The 21,903-nt window shown below is 40.2% G+C and overlaps 1 protein-coding gene across 2 annotated transcripts; it reads left to right on the top strand.

Moving 5' to 3' along the window:
- Positions 1-7,841: 7,841 nt before the first annotated feature.
- On the top strand, positions 7,842-21,271 carry FBXO28 (F-box protein 28). 2 transcript variants are annotated; one of them, XM_027911439.1, is made up of 6 exons: positions 7,842-8,086; positions 13,891-14,000; positions 14,951-15,089; positions 17,531-17,726; positions 19,014-19,121; positions 19,591-21,271. In XM_027911439.1, the coding sequence occupies exons 1-6, from the start codon at positions 7,874-7,876 to the stop codon at positions 19,983-19,985; spliced, it is 1,161 nt and encodes a 386-aa protein (XP_027767240.1). In that variant the 5' UTR covers positions 7,842-7,873; the 3' UTR covers positions 19,986-21,271. The 2 variants fall into 2 exon arrangements, with proteins under 2 accessions (XP_027767240.1, XP_027767241.1); XM_027911440.1 differs by lacking the exon at positions 19,014-19,121 and having other exon boundaries at positions 7,845-8,086.
- Positions 21,272-21,903: the final 632 nt, after the last annotated feature.

Here is a 21,903-nt window from a genome sequence, read left to right as displayed (position 1 = left end):
TTACTTCTTTAGAAAAAGCATTGTGAATATGATTTTTAGAATGTTTCTAAGTCAGTAATTTCAGAGGTTTGTCAGAAATCAGAACAGCATCAATGTAAGAGGAGCAGGAGGGCAGCTGGTTTAGCTTTGCTGTCCGCTGCCACCTACTGTTTAAACGCCACCAAGTCAGGCTTTTGAGCTCTAACTCGTGAGGGATATAATTTAACAGCTCAGAAAGAAGGGAAAGCTTTGGAATTCAGATTGCTGTGAAGGAAGAAAAAAAAAAAAAAAAGAAAGGAACATGCCAAGAGAATTACTCATCTAAATTCTTCGGGCTGGGGCACAGCAGCCTCACAAGTTTGGATTCTTTCCAGCAATGTTGAACTCCTGGCACCTAATTTATATAGCTAGTCTCCAGCTCAAGATAAGGTTTTTCCAGATAGTGATTCAAAGCAAAGGCCTTGACTACTCCGTGCTGTCAAACTTCCTCACAAAGAGAAAAAGTATCTCTAGAAAAGAAAACTGATGAGTTTACACCTTCAGCACTTTCATTCCATTCTGCTAATCCACCAGCTGCTCTCTAGTTGTTGTTAGATTAATTTTCACTATTTAATATCACATTTTTACTACTGAATTTGTTTTAAAAACATCAGATAACAGACCTCATAGCAGAAACATGAATCATTAAGGCTGAAAAAACCCTCTGATACCATCAAGTTCAACCATTAACCCAAATCCACCACTAAATCCTGTCCATAAGCACCCCCTCTACACGTTTCCTGAACACTCCCAGGGATGGTGATTCCACCACTTTCCTGGGCAGCCCATTCCATGCTTGACCAAGTTCCAAAGTCTGCAGATGAGATTTATGAACTCTTCAAAGAAATTTGCTATCAACATTAGCTAGGACATCCCATGTTATCCCAGTGGCTGCTTCCAAAGCAGAAGTCTTTGGTCAACATCACATTCAAACAGTATATCAAGAAGCATTTAGCAGGTGTAAATTTTAAATTAAGACACAGTGGCTTGCCACAACTTGCAGCAGCCCAATTCTCCAAGTGTAAAGCTTTTCTTGGACCCTGAGAAGTGATACAGTGGACACACTTTCCTCCTGGTGACAAGTTACTTCTTTCTAAAACATCTGTGTCTGGCAACTGAAATGAGTCTCTTCAGCTGTAATCCCCTGTGGGGAGCTTATCACATCAGTGCATACTTAACGCACAACATCATCAGGCCCCTACTTGGATGGTTTGTATTTTGTTGAAAAGTATGTTTTGTTGTCAGACAAAGTCCATTTTGGTTGTGACATATACTTCCTTACTCACACAGAGATGTTATTGATTCAAAATCTAAACAAATAATCACATTCTGTCACATTCCTATGCCACAGCTCAAACACAAATTAGACTTTCACTACAGAAGGAACAGCTAAGTTATTCACCTCCCTCAAAGGCATGAGAGCCAGTCTCTTGCCTTGTGAAAGCACTTACTACTACACAAAGTGAACATGAACTTCATGGGTCACTTTATATATAAACTGGTAACACATCTAAGAAACTACATGAGACAAGAAGTTCAGATTCTGCAACTTTAAATTTAGTTAAAAATTATTTATTGCTTAACTTGCATCCTCTCTGTAAACTAATCCCATTATCTAAGTTGTAAGAGTCCCACGTGCACCCACTGCACAAAGTACATACTCAGTCACGTTACTCAGTAAATTAATAATTGCACAGAGCCAGCAGCACCTGGAAATACTTTAGAAATTTGCATCAATTTTGCTGCAACCCATTCAGCTCTTATGCAGATCTTTAAAAAGAATTTCAAAGGATGATCCTATAAAAGCAGAAAGTGTCATTAGTATCACTCAACAGTAAGCAAAAGTCTTCTGTTTATTCCAGATCAGCCAGAAATTATTTAATTTCAGTAAACTAAAGCTTCTCCATCTTCTCAAGTTACTTGTTCAAAAAAAATCTAATTTCCTCACTCAAAATTCTTTTCTATGCAATTTAAATTCAGTGTGGCTTTTTTCCCCTCACAGGTAATTTAACAGCTAGCCAGTTAAAGCAAGTCTGCATTGTGTCTGAAAAAGAGGAGAAATAAACTTCCTCTTCCATTAGTCCCCAGCATCTTTGAACAAAATGTAGGCTGGCACAAATTAGTGTTTTGTATGCATCACACACAGCTGCCATTCTTCTCAATAACTAAATTATATTCACTAGACACACTCTGGATTCCTGTCAATTTATCTCAGCACAGATCCTGACAGAAGACCCTCTGTAATGAAACGTCTGTTTTAGGCAATTAAGCAATGTGAGAAAGCTGTATCTGCCCACAGCCACTCATCCAGCCCCATCAGAGCTGGTAAGTGAGCAAGAACAGGGAAGGAACTGAAAAATTAAGCACAAATATATTCAGCTGTTGCAAACAGGAACACTGTGATCAAAATCCCATTCCTTACCAGAAACTTTAGGACACTGGTTGGCCATAGAGTGACACTGTGGGACATCCATCCCAGATGGATGTTTAGGGAATATGGAGAATTAAATTAACACTGCCATTTTACTGTTGCTTTGTCCCTGTTGCTCAGCTGCCAAGAAGCCAGACAGCTTATGCTAGCAGTCCTTCTGGAGTCAAGAGAAAATGAAACCGTAAGGATTTCAGAAAAAAAACAACATTATTTCAATATCAGGCCCCCCACAATTTCTTTTTTTGTAAAGTGACTGCAGGACTGAGCACACCATATTTTTGTAAACACGTTCTCCTGGTTAATTTATCTATTTTCTTTGCACCTTCTCACACAGAGCTGTAGTGCTGTGCCTCAGCAGATGAAACTCTGCTTTAGATAACCCTGGCAGACATGGGTACATGGTCTATAAGCACCAGTGGACACTTTGGGAGCTGTCTTTGTCTTATACATCGACAATATTGGTGCAGCTTGTCATGTTAGTGATGTGTCACCAAGAGGAACTGATGAGGCACAGAGACATTACTGATGTCTTCACTGCAGTATCTTTATGGTAGAGTAAATACATGGTAACACATAGAAATAAAGGAAATTCCATGGAACTTACATCAAAACTGAGCCCTTCTTAGTGGTGGAAAGTGATTCTCTGTCCCAGGACTTGCAAACATCCTGCAAGATAATAATACAAAGAATTAGCAGAAGTCATGTAATTAAATTTTACTTAATTAAAACCCCTTTTTTTTTATATAAGCTTTTTCACCACACTTACTTTTGAGTACCTCTGTGTGAGGATGTGTAAACCTGACCAAGACAACATGCTATCCAGTACCTAATTCTGCAGTCGTCTTTCAGGAAAGGGATTTTTACTCCTAGAAAATAGAAAGGGGATTTTTCTGAACCCTTACCCTTTTTATCCTCCAAGTACATCAGTTTACCTCATTAATAGAGGTAATAAATACACCTCTACAAACCCCACTTTTCTTGTGGAGTTGAAAATACTTTTAGCTAAATATTTTCTTGAAATTTAAGAGAAAAATATGTTAAATGAAAGCTTGGCTGTGCAACATGCCTGGCCTACAAAAGGTACTCAAGATTAGTCTGGTCCCCACACTTTTAGTTCAGAAAAATCTACAGAGGTTGTAATTTCTTTCACCCTATCTTCTACCTGTCTTCCTTTTGCTTCTACCTCTCATTTCTTGCGGAGCATCATGTTCTTCTGCCTCTCAGCTTCAGCTTATGATTCCTATCAGAAGCCTAACGTACAGAATTACAAGCAAATGAAGAGGTAGATGTAGATTTTAGAGTCAGTTTCTCAACCAGTTTTTTATTTAAGGTGTAGCACTCCGGGTCCAAAAACTGATTAAACCGCAAAGGATCCAGTTAAATACATATATTGATATAATTAAACTGGGATTACACTGATATCTGAAGCTGACTCCACACAACAATATTGATTAATTTACCTATTAATAGATTAAAAGCTCCAGCTGCAAAAGATCAATCTGTTCAAATTCACACTCCTGTCTACATTTATTAAAAACATTCTAAAGGGAAATTTAAATATGGCTTTTTTCCATTTCTTTTTTAACGCCTGTCAAAAAAAGACCTTTAAGCAAGAAAGACTTTACTCTGCCTCAGTATCCAGCAGCCTGAATGAAAATATAGTTGTTCGAACAGACCAGACTTCTTTCAAAAAAATCCCAGATATCCATAAAGTGAGCAAACTGATGCTGCCACTGCCATTTCTGGTTTTCTATTGATTACACTAACTTAATAAAACAAATCTGTTCTCCTCCCACCCAGCTTCTGCTCTTACCCTCAGTTTTTTGAGCACATTACTCTTCTTTGCTCCAATAGTCCTCATTAACATGACAGTTCTTGACCTAGTTACACACTCTCCCTCACCTCCAACCCCTGCTGCTAGATTTCTTCCTGCAACCCTCTTCCCAGATTTATGCTTGCAAGCTCCTGCTTCCCACTCTCTCTTTCTCCCCTTCCCTGAGTTTCTCCTCCTTTCTCATATTCGATAGTTACAACTTTACTTGTATTTGAGCCAGGCTCCTTCCTCTTGATCGTGGATCTTGGGTTGTTGACTTCCACACAAAGCCCAAACAAAATATTCTACATGCTTGCAATAAAATTTCACAGTCCCTGCTGACCTCAACAGACCAGACTTGAGTCAGTTTAGAGCACGAAATACATACCATCTTATAAGCTTGTAGTAAGCTGAGAGGTTGAATCTTTCAGTGTAGATACATCTAAGAATTTCACTGACAAATTTTAAGCCAAATAATTTTACAAAGATTTTACAAAGACTCGTGACATAAAAAATTTTTGGCATATTACCACAAAGAATGCAAACCAGATGTCCTTGGTCCACTCGACCTTCCTTTTCAACTTCATATAAGCAGTCCAAAGTACAGAGACATCCAAATTTCATCCCCCAAAACATAAGTAAAAATATTATGAGAATTTTTTCGTAAAAGAAGCAAAACAATACTTTTCTCTTAACATCCATCTTGTGAGTCATTGAGACATTTTTAAAAAAATTTCAGTCCAGCTATACTTGTAATTCTAACATGGTAAATTCAAAACTAAGGCTATTTGAAGATTTTTAAGGTCTTACAAGCATTGGAGGAATCTAAAGGAGTGGTAACCCAAATAAGGCAGGTGAGGCATGTACCCTGCATGACCTCTAAAATATTGACAAAATGTTTGCGTATTACTTGACATACAATAGACTGTAAATAACTTGATTTCATTCCTTTCAGGAATGAAATTATCAAGTTGTCTGGCTTCACACTATCCCAAAATACCTGAAAAGTGCATCCACCGGAGAGTCTGTGATGGGATTTTGTAAAAGTGCGTGTAGGCTGTGTTTCTGCAAATTAATGCAAAGTGATGCATGCTCAGAAAAATGATAGAGAATATACTAAGGAAAGACATGAACCAGAATCTGGGAGGCAGCAGAATTAGCCTACTTACTAAAGTAGACTTATTAACTATTAAGCTATCTATATAGTTGTACTTGGTATAAAATATATATTGTTCATTGTATCAATTTATTCTGCTTGGTGATATAATAAACATACAGAACATAGAGCTTATATTTATTAAATATAAAGCTTAAAGTACCTTAAGTATCTTAAAAACCAGAATTGTTCAAATTATATGAAAACTAAAAAAGCATTTTTGAAATAACCTTAAATTATGAATGCTTAGGTAGGACAAAAAACAAAACAAAACAAAACAAAAGAACCACCAAAAAAAAACAAAAAACAAAAAACAAAAAACCCTGCTTGCTTTTAAAGCATTAATGGACTGCCAGACCAAACTTCATGTGCCAAGTCACAAGTTCATAAAGGATTCTCCTGAGTGTGTTTTAAACCGCTGACTGTGCATGTGAAAGGAGATCAGGTCTGAAAAACATGCACAAAAATAAAACCCTTGTTGCAAGATAGCCGGATCATCTTACAGCGGCATCGATGAGCTGAGGGGTGGGGTCGGGGAGCAAAACACTTCCAGATCCATACAAGGCACACAGTGTTCTGCTCCCAAAAAGGAAATATTAATTTCAGTGCACATTTTTGGCGTGCCATTCGAGTGACACACATAAAGGCTTACCCTTGCATTTGCCCTGTTCCCAAGCTAATTCTTTTCCCGTTGCCCTTTTTTTTTCTTCTTCTTTTAAGAAAGAGGCTGCAGATAGGTTTCCGAAGAGAGGGGGGAGTTGCACATGAAAGAAATGGGTTAAGATTAAACTTCAAAGACGAGAAGGGTGGCTGGAAAAAAAAAGTACAGGGATGCAGCAGGCAGATAATCCTTTAATCTTGTATTATTTTAAGCTGTACTACCTTGATGCAGGTACTACAAGTGACCCCATTCTCCCAAAACATTTTATGGTCTTTTCCCACACACTCTGCTACCACCACCTCTGGTATTCATCTACCGATTTTCTTTGGCAAGTCAGTTTTCAGCAGCACCAGCTCCCCAGTCAAGCACACGCCCAAGGTTGCTGATGTGAAACAAAGCAGCAGCGGCAGCTGAAGGCAGAGAGGAGGCTGCCACCATCCCTTTCAGTGGTTGTCACAAGTTCTGTCAGACGAAAATGGTAGTGAAACTACGGTGTGCCTGCACTCAGAAGCACCAAGGAATGCTCTATTAACAGCCCTTGGTCCCATCCCTTTGCTGTTCCCGCAATTCGAACCAAGAAACCTCCTTAATATGCAGGATAAAGGTCAAATAGTGGAGCAGAGTTTGCTTTATTCTGGGTGTTCTGCCTGCTCAATATTGTCTGATTTCAAGTCGTGATTTTTGGGCTGCCAAGTTCTTTCCCAGCTGGTTCTGATCCCCAAAAGCTGTCAGCAGACTTGCAACTTCCCCCCCCCCCCCCCCCCCCCCCCCCCCCCCCCCCCCCCCCCCCCCCCCCCCGCCTCCCGTCCACCCCAGCTCCTGGGGCTTCTCCTGAAAGGAGGGTAGGGCCAGGCTGGACTCAAACACAAAACAGGGTGCTCAGCCATCTAAAGGTAAAATACAAAAGCCTGGATTACATTTGTAATAAAGATGAAGTTGCATCTCATGTAGGTGTTAAAGAGGTATTTTTCCACCTTGTAGCTGCCTCATTGTAATTCACCCACACTCTCCTGGGAGGCCACTGTGCCTGTGCAGCCAGAGCTGTTTCCAGAGAGTGGAGGGAGCAGTGACAGACTCCTGGGCAGCAGCAGTGAAGGAATTTTGGGAGGCCCTTCTCAGAGTTTCCTCAGAAGGGAGCATGGAGAGGGAGATGCCGATATCTCGTCTCCATTCTCCAGCCAAAGGACACGATGGGGTGCTGTAAAGCCATCTCAGGGGAAGTTTGGGTTGGGTATCTCCTCATGGAGAGGGTGATACAGGATGAGAATCAGAAAATAACTAGGGTTGGAAGGGACAACTGGAGATCATCCAGTCCAACCCTCCTGCCAAGGCAGGGTGACCTAGAGCAGGTGACAAAGGAGCGCATCCAGGTATGTTCTTAATACTTCCAGAGAGGGAGACTCCACAGCCTTCCTGGGCAGCCTGTTCCAGTGCCCTGCCACCCTCGACGTAAGGAAGTTCTTCCTCGTGTTGAGGTGGACCTCGTTGTGCTTCGGCTTATGCCCACTGCTCTTCGTCCTGTCTCTGAGAACAACCGAAGAGAGCCCGGCACCGTCCCCTCGGCGCGGGCCTGGGAACGGCCTTTCCGGGGAACGGCCCTGTGGAACGGTCTCTGCGTGGAACGAGTCCCGCGCGCCGGCCGGTTGGCGCCGAGCGGCCGCCGGCACCCACACACCCAAACACCCACAGGCATTCCCGGCTGGAATGCCGGGCGGGGCGGTTGGCGGCGGTTGCGGAAGGGACGTCACAGGAGGGCGGACCGCGCTCCCCCGCGGAGGAAGGACGGGTTGCAAGATGGCGGCCCCGGAGGAGCGGCTCGTGTCGGAGGGCGAATGCGGCGCCCCGGGCTCGGCGCGGCTCTCCCCGGCCCCGCTCCCGGAGCCCGCCGAGGCCCTGGCGCCCATGGAGCCGCCGCCGCAGAGCAACACGCTCATGGGGCTGCCCATCGTGGCCATCGAGAGCATCCTCAGCTTCCTGTCCTACGATGAGACGAGCCAGCTGCGCCTGGTAGGGGCGGCGGGGGGCGGGGAGCGCCCCTGCGGGACCGGGGTCGGGCCGCCGCGATCCGCCCGCCGGGGCAGCGGCGGGTGCCAAGGTGTCGGCGGCACCGGCCGACCCTCCCCCGGGAAAGGGGCTGGATGAGATGGTGTGGGGTGGGGTGGAATGGGATGGGGCTTGATCCCTTCTCCAGTCTCCGTGAGCGCCTCCATACACGCATTCCGAAAGGGCTGTTACCATCTCTTACTTCTTTCGTTCCTTTTGTCCTCTGGGAGAAGACACTGAGCTGCTGGAGGCTTATTTCTGCTAGTGACTGCCTGGGGTGGGTAGTCTATTGTGTCTCATGGGTGTGTTTATTTTTACTTACAGAGTTTAAGCCAAGAAGTGTAGGAGATGATAAGCCTGCTGCTCCAAAAGCCAAACCTATCTAGAAATAAATGTAGGGCAAAGAAAGAAGATGTAAAAAACCCCCAACCCTTGTCTGTTTGAAAGGCTGCCTGCTTCTTGCAGTCATTGTAGTAAATCTAATAAAATACATTATCTCTACCTTTGATCTTGACAATGGCAATGATAATGATAAGTGCATCTGTCAGTGATGAGATCAATGTATGTCAATATTTAACTGCCCACATGAGGAATTTGATGTAAACTATGTCACGTTATGATAAGCTTAATCTCCTGTGAGGTTGTAAATGGAATAATAGTGACGGAATTAATGCACAGCTTATGTAACCCTCAGTAAACGTGCATGTACTGTACTGTTTCTATTTTAAGAACCTGATTAGCCTAAACTAGCTAATATTTCAAGCGTATTTCTGCAGAAAACTAAACTGCTTGTGTCCTGGATCAACAACCTCAAGTGTTGCATCCTGACTGTAGTTTTAAACCAAAAGCTCTTCAAGCAGAAAATCTGTTCTTATTGATACTGCGCCAAGTACACCAGTTTCTAAACATTTCTAGAGCATGCTGTCAGTCCACTGAAGACTTTGCTTGTTCTGTGAGAGTAGGTGGTGGGTCTGTTAAAGAGATGTAGTACTTTGAGTACCATAGAATACCCTGAGTCGGAAGGGACCCACAAGGATCATCAAAGTCCAACTGCTGGCCCTGCATAGGGCAGCTCCAAGGATCTCGGGTTGTGCTTACAGTTTGAATTAAGGGAAGTACATCAGATACCTTCTGGTATACTTAGTGTTTTATGGTCTGTATTGCAGTGCCAGACAAAGCCCTTGGCTGCACCTCCCCCATTCATTTTATAAGTGGTTGTACCTGTGGCAGCTCTCACCGATCAGCAGAAGGCTTTCTCTAGCACCAAGTCAGTGTGTGTAAGCAATACTTGTGTTGGCACTGAAGCTGAGAACAGGAGAAGGTGATGGTGCAAGGACTAAACCAGGTGTTTAACTCTCAGTGGTACCTGGGAAGTAAAATGTAACACTTTTACCTTTCCTTATGTAGCAACTCCAAGCTTGCTTTTCCAGAAGATGGCTGCCCCTTTCAGAAATACCCAAAATCAGACTGGATAGATATCAACTGTGAAACATATACAGAACAATGCTGGGCATAAAATGAAGGGAACTGTTAAGTTGGTCTTTCCCTATTTTTAGTTTTGAGTCAGTGACAGCCAAGAAAATGTATCTCCATCAAATTCCTTATTGTTCCCTTAAGCACATCAGGAAGCGTTCACTATGAGCATTTTTCTGGAAAGTACCTGTATCTTTGTTAACCAGCAGTAAAGAATCAAAGCCCTTCTGCTTTGACCCCATAAGCTTCATAAGCTGGGTCTTTCAGGTGGCTGTTCAGAACTGAAGGTCGTCTTTTGGCAGTTCACTGAGAGGCAGACACTGGATGTTTTGTGCAACTCCAGGTGCTGTTGGACAGAGAATTAAGGTAGCCTTTAAAAATAACAATGCCTAGGCATAAATTCATAATGAAATTTCATCACTTTCTGATTTTTAAAGGCGATGAGTAGGCTTGGGAAAGACTTGTATATTCCTGCTCTAAGATGTCTTAAACAGTAAATTTTTCTTTTCTATGAGAACTGACGTGAGTTGCATATCAAAGATGAATGAGTGTATATTATAATAAGTAGTATTGTGCTAAAGATACATCTCAGGGCCACATTACTTGAATGACAGGGATTAAATTGCTTAGGTCTCATGCCTAAGCATACAAATGTGCCTGAAAGCAGCTTCATTAATCCCTTAGAATGTGGCATTCCATGGGATAAAACATCTTGAGGAAGGCAGGAAGATATGATCTATGGCATCAGTTCACCCAGACAAAATGTGGATTCCCTAAGCCAGTCACTCTGGAACGCAGCATTGAAGCAAACAGGTGTCCTAATATCTTTCTTACTTTGGATCGCCTTAGCTCACTGATCCATAAACAAAAATAAATTCCTTGAGTTGAACTGGTGTTGGATCACGAGCGTGTACAAGATGACAGACCAAGGAGGTTGGCTAGGTGGAACACCAACACGTTTTCAGATTAAAATGGAGATAGGAACATGCATTGTTTATACAGAGCATAGTCTCAGGCTTAGGATCCAGAAATCTTTTTCTTTCAGCAAAGGATGAGGAAAAGAACATTTCCTGCTTGTGATGATTGCCACCAGGCAAGGCAGGACCCTGGGCCCCTCATTGTGCAAAGAAGCATTTGCTTTCCTGAGCATAATGCTTTTTGCTATTCCTGGTGTTACTGCATTTGAAAGCATAAATGAAGCACCTACTGGTTAAGCAGTGAAGTAAATCTAAAGTAACAGAGACTAAACAACAGGTATTCGGAGTGCAGCGTTGCCTGAAATTATGTAAATCATGAGTTCTAAAAATTTTGTTCAGATAAAGTGAATGTGAGGAAAAGCAGCACTGTTTTGCTTTCAGCCCTTTTGAGTATTTCATCTGGTTTCTCTGATAGTCATCATGACAGAAAAAAACAAAAGATCCTTGTGTCTGAAGCTGTAATGTTCTGGACAAGCTGCAGCCTAGTGTGCATGCTGATATGGTAACTAGCTATCTTCCAGCTTTTGAAGGCTCCTTCTGCGGGGATATTTTTAGTGACTTACAGAAGCTTTGAAATGTTTACCTCAGTGGGATAATAATGAAATTCTGATATTCCAGTTTCTTTTTCAGTCACATGTCTGAGCTTGGAAAGGCACTTCCGTTCAGGATATGACTATAGCAGTCATGATTAAAACCAAGCAATCCACAGCCTCCTTCCACACACACTCTGAGGAGAAGGTTATCTTGGATACTGACACGTGTCAGAAGTGACTTAGATTCTGCAGAAAACTTGTGGTTGTTTTCTGCACAGCAAAATAAGGACTGATAACCTTTGGAAAGCATAGCTTTAGTATTCCTAGTTTGAGTCCATTGGTATTTACAGGCATTTCTATTTTAAAGATTCTTGCTGAAGTCATCAACGTTTTGCCACTTACTTTACCCTAGAAAGGCATGTTATGAAGTGTGGTGTCTGTGTAGTTCCTAAGAAAGAGAACATTTAGTGACTCTAAATACTTTAGGATGTTTTATATCTGTTTTGGACTTGGTTGTCTGGTAGTGAAGCTTGGAAGAAATAAGACATGCTCGAGGAAAGAGGAGCTAGTAAATTGTATTAGTTTGTTTACAAATGAATTGGAAAATTGGTTCATAGGCTCATGGAAAGCTGTTATTGCATATAAGTCAGCATGTGAGGAAGCAACCTCTCATCCTTCTTTTCACATGTACTTGGAATATCTTTCTAACCCAAAGGTTTGAACATAGGGCTGGTTGGACTGGACTTTTGAGGAAACTCAGGCTTTTTCAGCTCTATGACTTGAATAAGAAAATATTCACCAACATTTGCAAATACAAGTATGAGGAAACATAACATTTTACTTTCTTACAGTCCGTTGAATAGTGAGTATCAAATTGTCTTGGACTAATGTGGACATTTAAAAGTGTAATGATGCTACTTTGCATATGACTGCCGACTGTGCAGTCTAGAAGAGGTATATTTTTCCTATAAATACAGGTGCCATCCCGTTTACATGGTGAACCAGCTGAGAATTAAGAGAAGATTAGTAAAATCAGTTGCAACCAAACACCTTTTGTTTCTGGTGGTACCTGTTATCTGTTCGGCGTTTGGGTTCTAGACTGGTTATTGGCATAAATACGGGTAATGTGGAGAAACTGGAGCAAATGGTTCTTCATGCTGTGTAGCGTCAGCAAATGAGTAAGATTAAAAAAAGCCAGCACGGTTCGTGTTACCCATTGCCAGTGCCTTGGTCAGCGCACTGGAAGGTCCTTTCTGCCACCAGGTGTCAGTGTGCATGTGGTTGAAATTGCTCTCTGCTTCCTCCGAATCCGTAGCCGATCGTGTCTCCAGGGTTGTTTTTCTCTTGTGCCGAGTAACTGCAGAGCTGACGTAGCCCTAGTGCAGGTACCAGCGCCTAGTTCAGAGGTTTGGTAGCATTAGAACTACAGGAAAGCTGTAAAGCCTTGTACTCGAAAAGAGTATCAGATCTATGCACTCCTAATACAGCTACTAGCTCAGGAAGAAAACGGATAGTTTCCTCCTTCCTATCGTTGAAGGGCCACCATTATTCCTTATGCACAGGAGATGACCTAACTGGATTAGTGAATGTGGGGCAGAGTGTGCTGAGACTGTACCTCTGTAGTTTGCCTGTCTGATCCTTCTCCTTTGACTGTTATCAAGAAAGATCTAATAACAAGGAGCACAGACAGATCCAGTATTTGCGTAATGGTTTGTTAATACAGAACTGTTTGAAAATAGTGAGTTCTCACAGAGCTTAAACTAGCTGTGACTAGAGGAAGACTCAGAAAGCAGAACTTCTCTGTGTAGTGCTTTCTAAAGTAATGGCAGGCTTTTCTGGAAGAAGTGAGAATCTTCTTCCTCAAGGGATAAGCTTACATAGACTTAAAAATTATGAGATTAGGTGTATGGAGGAAAGGAGTGTTTGAGGTTTTTTAGTGTGTTGGTTTTTTTTGGGGGGGAGGGGTGTTTGTTTTGTTTTGTTTTGTTTTAAAGAAGCTAATTCATTGGAATGGGGGGGGTCAAAGTAGAAATTGTGCAGTTCAGTACTTAAAAAAAAGAAACAACAAAACAGTTTCTAAAACAGTTAGCTCTTGCATCTGTAGAACTGAATTGCAATGGCTTTAAACTTTTGTACAAGTTGGCTTTGTCCTATAACTGGTAACTTTGTGAAGGTTTAACTGTAGCACTTTATTGTATCTTCGGCAGCTGTTAATGTCCTTTCTCCCTAAATCTCTGGGGGAGTCAGGGGGAAAGAGACTATTGGTCTGTTAAATGCAGAAGAAAATACTTTTTTTCTACAAAAATTAATCTTGTTTCATGTGCACTGTATTGCATATGTTTTTACATTTAATTGTGGCTGACTTCAAAACATAAGCTTTAAACACTGGCAGAAAACCCTCACGATTTCTTGCCTTTAAAGGCTTCTTTTTTGAAACTACAAAATCACTCTGGAGACCAAGCTAAAAGCCAGACACAGGCATTTGCAAACTTCCATTAAAACCAGAGGAAATTGTATCTGCTTATATGTGGGAGGCATTGAGCCTACTCTCTCTTGTGAGGCCATATCAGGAGATTAATTTGTGAACATTGCTGCTCCTTTTTGGAGTATCATGATCATTGTTGGAGATGATGAGGCCTTAATCTCAGCTGCAATTTTTGCTCACTGAAATGGAACAAAAAAGAATAAGAAGATCTTTTACTACCCAGAAAGTATGGATAAGGTAATAGTAAAAGTGACTTGTGGCCTTAATTGAGCCTAAAGATTTCTCTTTACTTAAATATAGGTTTGTAAGCGAATGGACCTGGTTTGCCAGAGAATGCTGAATCAGGGATTTCTGAAAGTGGAAAGATACCACAACTTGTGTCAAAAGCAAGTTAAAGCTCAACTTCCAAGGTATGTATGAATTAAAATTATAATTCAATTTAATTGTGTTACATTCTTTTAAGCAGATTATTGAAAAGAAATTTCTTTATGGCTAATTCCATTTATATATCTTGTAAATTTGAGTCATTTGGTTTTAATTCTCCAAAAGCCCCTTGAACCTGAGATTTAATTACAGAATAATGGTGTGGAAAGTGTCTTTGACATTTCAAGTAGAGAAGAGTGTGTTCTGTATTACTCAGCTTTCTGGCAAGTCAAGCAAGGACTCCTAGGAATGAATAAATGCCATTCCTTTTCATGACCAACTGCCTTCACTCATGATTTATCAAAGACTGCTTTAAAGGAAAGCAGTGGCAAGGATTAAACGGGGGAAGGAAGAGAGGTTTGACATGTGAGCATTACTGGGAGCTAGTTTCTCACTGAAACAGTGTTTCTTCCTCTTTCCAGTGAATAAGTGCAGCTGCTGCTGTGTCCTATCAGATTTCCCACTCAGAGTGAAGAAACTAAATGCTGCTTACCACAGAGATCCTTTGTCAAAGGAGCTTATATCTCAACCTAAACTTTGTAGCAAGCACTACTAATATATTGCATTTATTATGTCAACTGCACTGAAGTACTGGCCATAGGAATAGGGGGAATAAAAAATATTCATACTGATCCAGTATCTACTGCTGGTTAGTACTGAAGGCTCATTCTTAAAATAGTCCTAAATTACATATAGAGTTTATGGATCACGTAAGATGTAGTAATCATTTAGAGAACAAATTTTGTCTAAGAAAGTGAAGTATGCTATTACTGGCTCGTTCTCAATCTGTATCTCTTACTTCCGCAGAGACAAATGTCAGGGGTTACAATTTCTAACTTCAGAAGGGTTTAAGGGTGAAATTAATTTGAGTAATGTTACAGTTGAACTTCCACTGACTCCTTGTTAAATCAGTGTCACCTTATGGTCTGTCTTCTAGACGGGAGTCCGAAAGAAGAAATCACTCATTAGCTCGCCACGCAGACATCCTGGCTGCTGTGGAAACGAGACTCTCCCTGTTGAATATGACTTTCATGAAGTATGTGGATTCCAATCTCTGTTGCTTCATACCTGGAAAGGTAAAATGTAGACTATATTATGTGAATGTGTCTCTGTGTTTAAAAAAACTAGATTGTGTAACTTAACCTGGCACAGCTGAGGCAACTTGATATATTGTATGTGTATATATATATATATGTAAAAACTGTATTTCAGATATTTGCAAACAAACGTACAAGCCAATACTCTGTTTTACCAGGCAGTCTGAAATGAATTAATCAGACTATATTTAAATATTAATTATTTTAAATTTCATCTCTATTTGCCCATAGATTCTCTCTTAATTCTGATGCTTGACTTATGGCATATACATCCTCTACAACCTTTTAGGAAAATCACGTGATCCAGGCTATCAGGAGATGTAGTAATTTAGACTGTGTATGGCACTAAGCACTCAATCAGGAAGATTTTATGCACCTTTCTTAAGGGTTTGAGGACCTCAGATTAATTGAGTAAAGATATTTAGTGTTTGGAAACACTGTTCATTGTTACAGTGGATGGTGTATTTTTGTACAGTAGGTGGCATTAGTTTCAAATGTAAAGTGTGTTAAATATGAATATTACTGAGCAATTCTGGTGTTCAGTACCCCAGCATTAAATATGAATTATGCAAGAGAGATGTACATTGGAGATCCCACTGTTTATTAAGCTGTGAAAACAACAAGGCATGGGGCAATTGACAAAATCCTGGTCAGAGGAAGACTGGTACAGCTCATGGATGAAACGAGATCAGTGAACATTAGCCTGGTGCTTTGTTCATTGATCTTTCCATGTAAGGTTTGGATATGTTGGTACTGCTTTTTCACAAGCGGATAAGTGCCCTGGGATGAATGGAAACGTTATCTTTTGGATTCGGGGGCAGCATGCAGGCATTTGTGCTCTCAGTGTGGTAGGATAGGCTGTGAGCATGTAATGTATTTTTATCTTGAATAGGTAACTGTTTCTGTACACAATTGTTGACTTGATACTTAATTCATTCTAAATTAAATAACTATAGTGTAATATATTCTTATTTGACTTTGCATTGTATTTTTATAAGTACCATGTATTTTGAAAAAAATTAATATAACAAAGTCAAATGAACTTAAGTCCTTGATACTCACCTAGTAAATTAAATATTTATAAGAAATGTTGCCATACTATTTTGAAGGGTAGATGGAAAGGCATTACTCAGTCTAGACCTGGGGTGTGCAGGAGTTGGGCAAGTGAGCTTGCCAGCCATTTTCCTTATGAGCACTGACTAGTAAGGACCTTGATTGTATTTTGATATTACTGCTAAAAATTTGGGGTGTTTTTTTTTTGTTTTGGTTTGGTTTTTTTATTATTTACTTAGTGTATGAGTTTGCTGAAGCTGCTGCTCTCTATGCACAGTTACCAGTTCACCAGAGAATAATATTTTGGTCAATCAGATTCAAGGCTTAGTGTTCACTTACAGTCTGTCAGTGTTCACTTACTGTCCCCTCGCACCTGCATTGCTTCCCTCAGAAAGTTTTGCCACAGAACTGCCAGGAATTGAATTTGCGTTAGACTATGCAAACTCTGATTTGAGGTTTGTCATTCTGTGAGTGTTCCTGGTGATAGCAGAGTCCTGCTGCAGGTTTTATATTGAGGATGTTGTTGCTAACAGGATATAATGTGGGTGAAATTAGGGAAGTCTTTTCTAAGTTTGTTGCTTGGTGAGAAACTTTTAAGTCTTGTCCAGCTTTTGCAACTTTTTAGCTAAGCTTCCTTTATCAAAACACAACTCCTTATGATCTGTGTTCTTCAGGAAACTCTTCAGCCATTCGTAATCCTGTGAGAAATACCTGTGTAGTTTTGGCTGAGAGACAGCACTCCTATCTTGTTGTGCCTTGGACTATAATTCGTAGATTAATGACACACCTTTCATCTCTCTGTATCTCTCCTAACCAAAGGGCTTGTTTGCCAAACCTGTTATTAGAGTTATATTTTCTGTCAGTAATGGATTGATGTTCTCTAAATTAATGTCTTTTGGACTTAATCTGAATTTGCACTATTTTGGGTGTATGCAAGTGGACTCAGCTCTTCAGACTGACATAATGCTAATTTTTGCTACTTCAGTTATGCGTTTCAGAAGTAGCTGGGGTAGTGACTGCTCTGCATTGGAGCTTAGAGTATCTGGCTTCAGATTCTCTATAAGGAAATTATTGTGCTCTGCTGAGTATAGATTATATAACTTAGAAGTCAAGTATGCCTGTAGTAAAACAAAATTTTGCATAATGAGCATTATTTCATGAGTTTGAAGAGAGCTGTTATAGTAGATCAAGTGACTAGCTTCTCTGATGTATCTTGAACAGCACTTCATTCAAAAAGGTGATCTAGAACTAAAGCACACAGTGGTATGCAACTGTTACGTGGTCAAAGCCCCTGAATGTGCCAGAATTTTTAGAATGAACTGATCTTGCCTTTATCAGAAAATCCTAATTATTCTTAAATGTTTTAGGTGATAGATGAAATTTATCGAGTGCTAAGATATGTAAACTCTACAAGAGCTCCTCAGAGAGCTCATGAAGTTCTTCAAGAACTAAGGGACATTTCCTCCATGGCTATGGAATATTTTGATGAGAAGATTGTTCCAATACTGAAAAGAAAGATGCCTGGGTCAGATGTATCGGGACGTCTGATAGGAACTGCCCCAGGTATTAATTCCAACATATAGTTAAGTTTTATTTAGTTTTTCTGTAAAAATTCACAGCGCTGTATGTTTTTAAGGCTACCTCCCTTAAATATGAGCTTTATTACATAAATATTGATGATACTTGTTTCTTAAGAATGCTAATTGAAATTCATTTGCTTTGACATTTAAAGAGCCTTTGTACTACCGAAAGAACATCACTTGAATGTATGTTAGAATTATGCATAGTGTGTATTCCGTAAACAAACACTTTTGTGCCACCAGTGAATGAGACTTTATCATTGCATTTGGTTGAAATTTGGCACATGAAACAACAACTTGATGCCTTTTATTTTTAAGACAATCAGCAAATGAATTTGCCTAAGCTGTTGTAGTACACAGAGAGCTAGAACATACTTGTATGTGCGTTTTTACTTTCCTGGGGCACTATTGTATACACTAATAAGCAAAATACTTACAGGTAATAGTGAAAAGACAATAATTAAAATAACAGTCTATAAGTAAGCAATTAAACCGGTCCTTCGTATACTCTTTTCAGACTTTCCAGAACTTTTGTCAACCAAAGTCTAACTTTTGGCCAGAACTAGATCTTTGGTCTGCATGGCAAAAGGCAAAAGGGCTGGTAAAAGCATAGCATTTTCCCTGTACAGGACATCTTCACACTTCAGAAACTGTGAAATTAGCTCCCTAAAAGGATAACTTAATAAAAATTGAAGAAAAAAAATTACATCTTAAAAAAACTGATAGGCCTAACTGCAGGAGATGCTTGCTGTTTCTTGTATATCTTGTCCACCCTTTTAGCCGTGTGTATACCAGCTGTTAATTATATCCTCTTAATTATACTTTCATTTTTTAAATTATATCTGGTTTGAGTTTTTTTTTTTTATTATAGATGTTAAATTTATATGTTAATGTATACTGAGCCTCTCGGTTGGGGAAGTATTGCCCAAAACCATAGTTGAGGTCAATTGGCTTTTCGAGGCCAAGGCTTTTATGGTGCATAAAAATGCCTGTCTGGTGTTGAGGGAGGAGTGTAATTTCTCCAATGGCAACCCCTTAGTGCCACGTAATGGTAGCTGTGCGGGCATCCTAACTGACAGAAAACAGGAGGAAAAGGAGGATGACTGTTCCCACCTGTTCCTGACTGTTCTGTCTGCGTAGCACTTAAAGTTGCATCTTGCTTGCACAGCATTGCTTGAAGAGTAAAATACCAGAAAAAGTGATAGATAACTTATATGGCAGAAGAAGTGAAAGAAATTATACAGTAGCTGTTAGTCTCCTTGATTTGCAGGAACTTTATTAGAATCAACAGTTCCAAGCTCAGATTCCAGTATGACTTTAGTACTTAGGAAGAGTGATTCTAACGAAGCGTGGGAAGTAAATTCCTTTCTTCTAAAATGTAAGTTAAACTGAAATATCTTGTTAAGCCCCAAATCACAAAATTTTTAGCTGTCTGCAACTAAGACAGCAGGTTTTTGCTGCTCTAATGAAAGATATTTATTTACTCTAACTCTTCTGTATAAAGTAGATGTGTTGTGGGTTTTTGACTTAACATTAAGTCTACATGACAATATCTCTATGCAATTTTTGATACAGCAAAAGGAGGGGGGTTTATATACAGGAAATGAATGATGAGCTGTTTTTCCAGACTACTGAAAATCTATAAGCATTTTAAATTAAATTTTGCTCTGAGATGACTACACATTCTTCTTAGACACTTAAATGACTGTAAATCTGTTTACATGCTCATATAACTTGCAACTGGTGTTAAGATTCATGTTTGGGGATTAGGGATAAGCAAAATGTGAAAACTGGGACACAGTTTTTGCCACGAAGTTTTAGAGGATTAATCATACTTCTCTCTGAAGTTCCAGGGCCTTCTGCAGCACTGACAACAATGCAGCTGTTCTCCAAGCAGAGCCCTTCCAGGCAGGAAGTCACCAAACTCCAGCAGCAAGTAAAAGCGAACGGCACGGGCTTGACAGCACTAAAGCGGGAGATCTCCGAGCTCCGCATCAAAGTGCAGGAGCAACAGAAACAGCTTCAGGATCAAGATCAGAAACTGCTTGAGCAAACCCAAATAATAGGCGAACAGAATGCCCGGTTGGCTGAGCTTGAGCGCAAGCTGCGAGAGGTGATGGAGAGCACAGTAGGAAATTCCTCAGGTTCTGGCTCAAATGAACAATCTCCTCGAAAACGGAGGAAGGCGGTGGATTCCACAGACTGTCCTAGGAAATCTAAGCGCCTTCGAAACAGAAAATAACTTGGGAGTAAATGACACCTTCAGGAGGATACACTGCTTGAGTAGCCCAAGCAGGTCTGCTTGTTTGGATACTGTGACCAGCTTCATGGTGTCACTTAGCTGCTGGCTCTTCAAAACACCTCTTAGACTTGAACAGTTATTTTCTTTCATTGACTTTTCCCTTGCTTTCTGTATGGGTGGGCCTAATGCACAGAATCTTTAATATTTGCAATAGTTACGTACTAACCAGACCTGCTCTGTTATGTTTTGAAGGGTTAACTTTTTTTTTTTTTCTGTGCAAACGTGTTTAAAGTAAAGTTATTTGTGTTTATGCATATGTTCACAAAAAAAATCTTAAATAAATTGTCTTAACTGACTAAAAAGTTAAGCGTAAAAACAGATGTCCTGTTCACTTGAAGGAAAGATCCACTTTTAAAATCTTGTTTTTGAGAACTTGACCTTTTTTGTTACAAGTGACCTTGTCTGGAATGTCTGAAAAGTAGTTAATACTTTTTGGGGTTCTCTGTAATGAGTAAAACTGACTTCTTAAGCTACAGTATTGGCTATATATTTTTGTAAACCTACAAGGGAGGGCCTTCACATGCACACACCCTGGTTCTAGGCCTTGGGAGCCATATTCTACATTTGCATGAATAGATGTATGTACAGCTTAGCCTGCCAAAAGCACTTGCCTGAAATTGTTCCAGACTCTGGGAGAGAGCACAGAGACCTGTAAAGCAATCTTTGTTCCTCAGCCATAACTTAGCATCTGCTTTCAGCACGGCTGCTGTTTTACAGGGAGGTGGTGTTAGAAGTTGAGTGGCAGGAGAGTTTGAACCCTGCCTGTGAGGCAGGTATTGCTGGCCAAAGCTGGAGAGCTGAGAAGTGGCCTTCACTTGGTTCGTGGGCCAACATCTAACACGTGTCAGACGAGTCGTCCCTACACTCACCAAGCCTGGGGGACATCATTTGAGGGAAATGCTGTGCTGTGGGAAAACTGAAACTATTTTGTGTGTCTGTGTTGGGGTTGAGGTGGAAATTTCTCTGCAACACTGATGACAATATTCTAAGCTTTCCTTATCCTAAAAGGTAAATAACTTCAGACAAAGCTTTAATTTCTTTTGCACTTCTGTTTTGAGCTTGTAACTAGAAAAGCACGTTTTGCACTGTTCAGTCTCTCTGGTCACTTTAACCACCTCAGAGTTGTGTACAGTAATTATTCCCCTCCCCATCTGTATATTTTTGGAACCTTATACAAATACCATTGTCCTTGGTTTTGTTTTAATGTACTAAAGTATGTAGCTTTATCATTTGACTTATGTTTTCTTTTTTTAACCAGCTGCTGCTTTGGGTTTAGGTGGTTCTGAATTCAACTTGGGATGGCACTGAAGATGCAAGTGCTGCATTTATAGCTGTTCACAATCTCAATACTATGGGTTAAAGTGCAAGTTTCTCTTTCTTTTTGTACAGCATAACACAGTGACTGTATTTAAAGCACTAAACAAACAAATCAGAAATTGTCTGTTCAAATGTTACACAATCACAGAAAATGGATGTTCTTCCTAAATTTTCAGCTACAGTTTTTACTTCTAGAACGTATTGGCTCATACCAGGAGTAGCGCTGCAAATGCCTAATATTTCGCAGACATTTAGCCCTCAAATAAACTTCTTGAATAGTTTCAGTCTTTTTTTAAAATAGGCATTTTTCCTTAAGCACCAAGGAAATGATAGAAGGTTATCTGAGGGAAGACTTAAACTGTTGAAGGAGCATTTGCTGGTACTGGCTTTCTACAGCTCAGTAAGTTTTTTTACCATTAAGAATCTCTTTAAGATAGGTGCCTGCTCTTAAGATTAAAAATACTGGCATATACTTTAAAAAATAATTTTGAATCAAAGGCTCAGCATGATAACTATAATTACTGTGTGATACAAATTCATT

Source organism: Empidonax traillii, unplaced genomic scaffold (assembly GCF_003031625.1).
Source record: "Empidonax traillii isolate 1590-97213 ecotype Southwest subspecies unplaced genomic scaffold, ASM303162v1 scaffold31:size1920502, whole genome shotgun sequence".
Lineage (NCBI taxonomy): Eukaryota > Metazoa > Chordata > Aves > Passeriformes > Tyrannidae > Empidonax > Empidonax traillii.
Note: the sequence above shows the minus strand (reverse complement) of the source record. Positions and strands in the feature narration are given on the sequence as shown.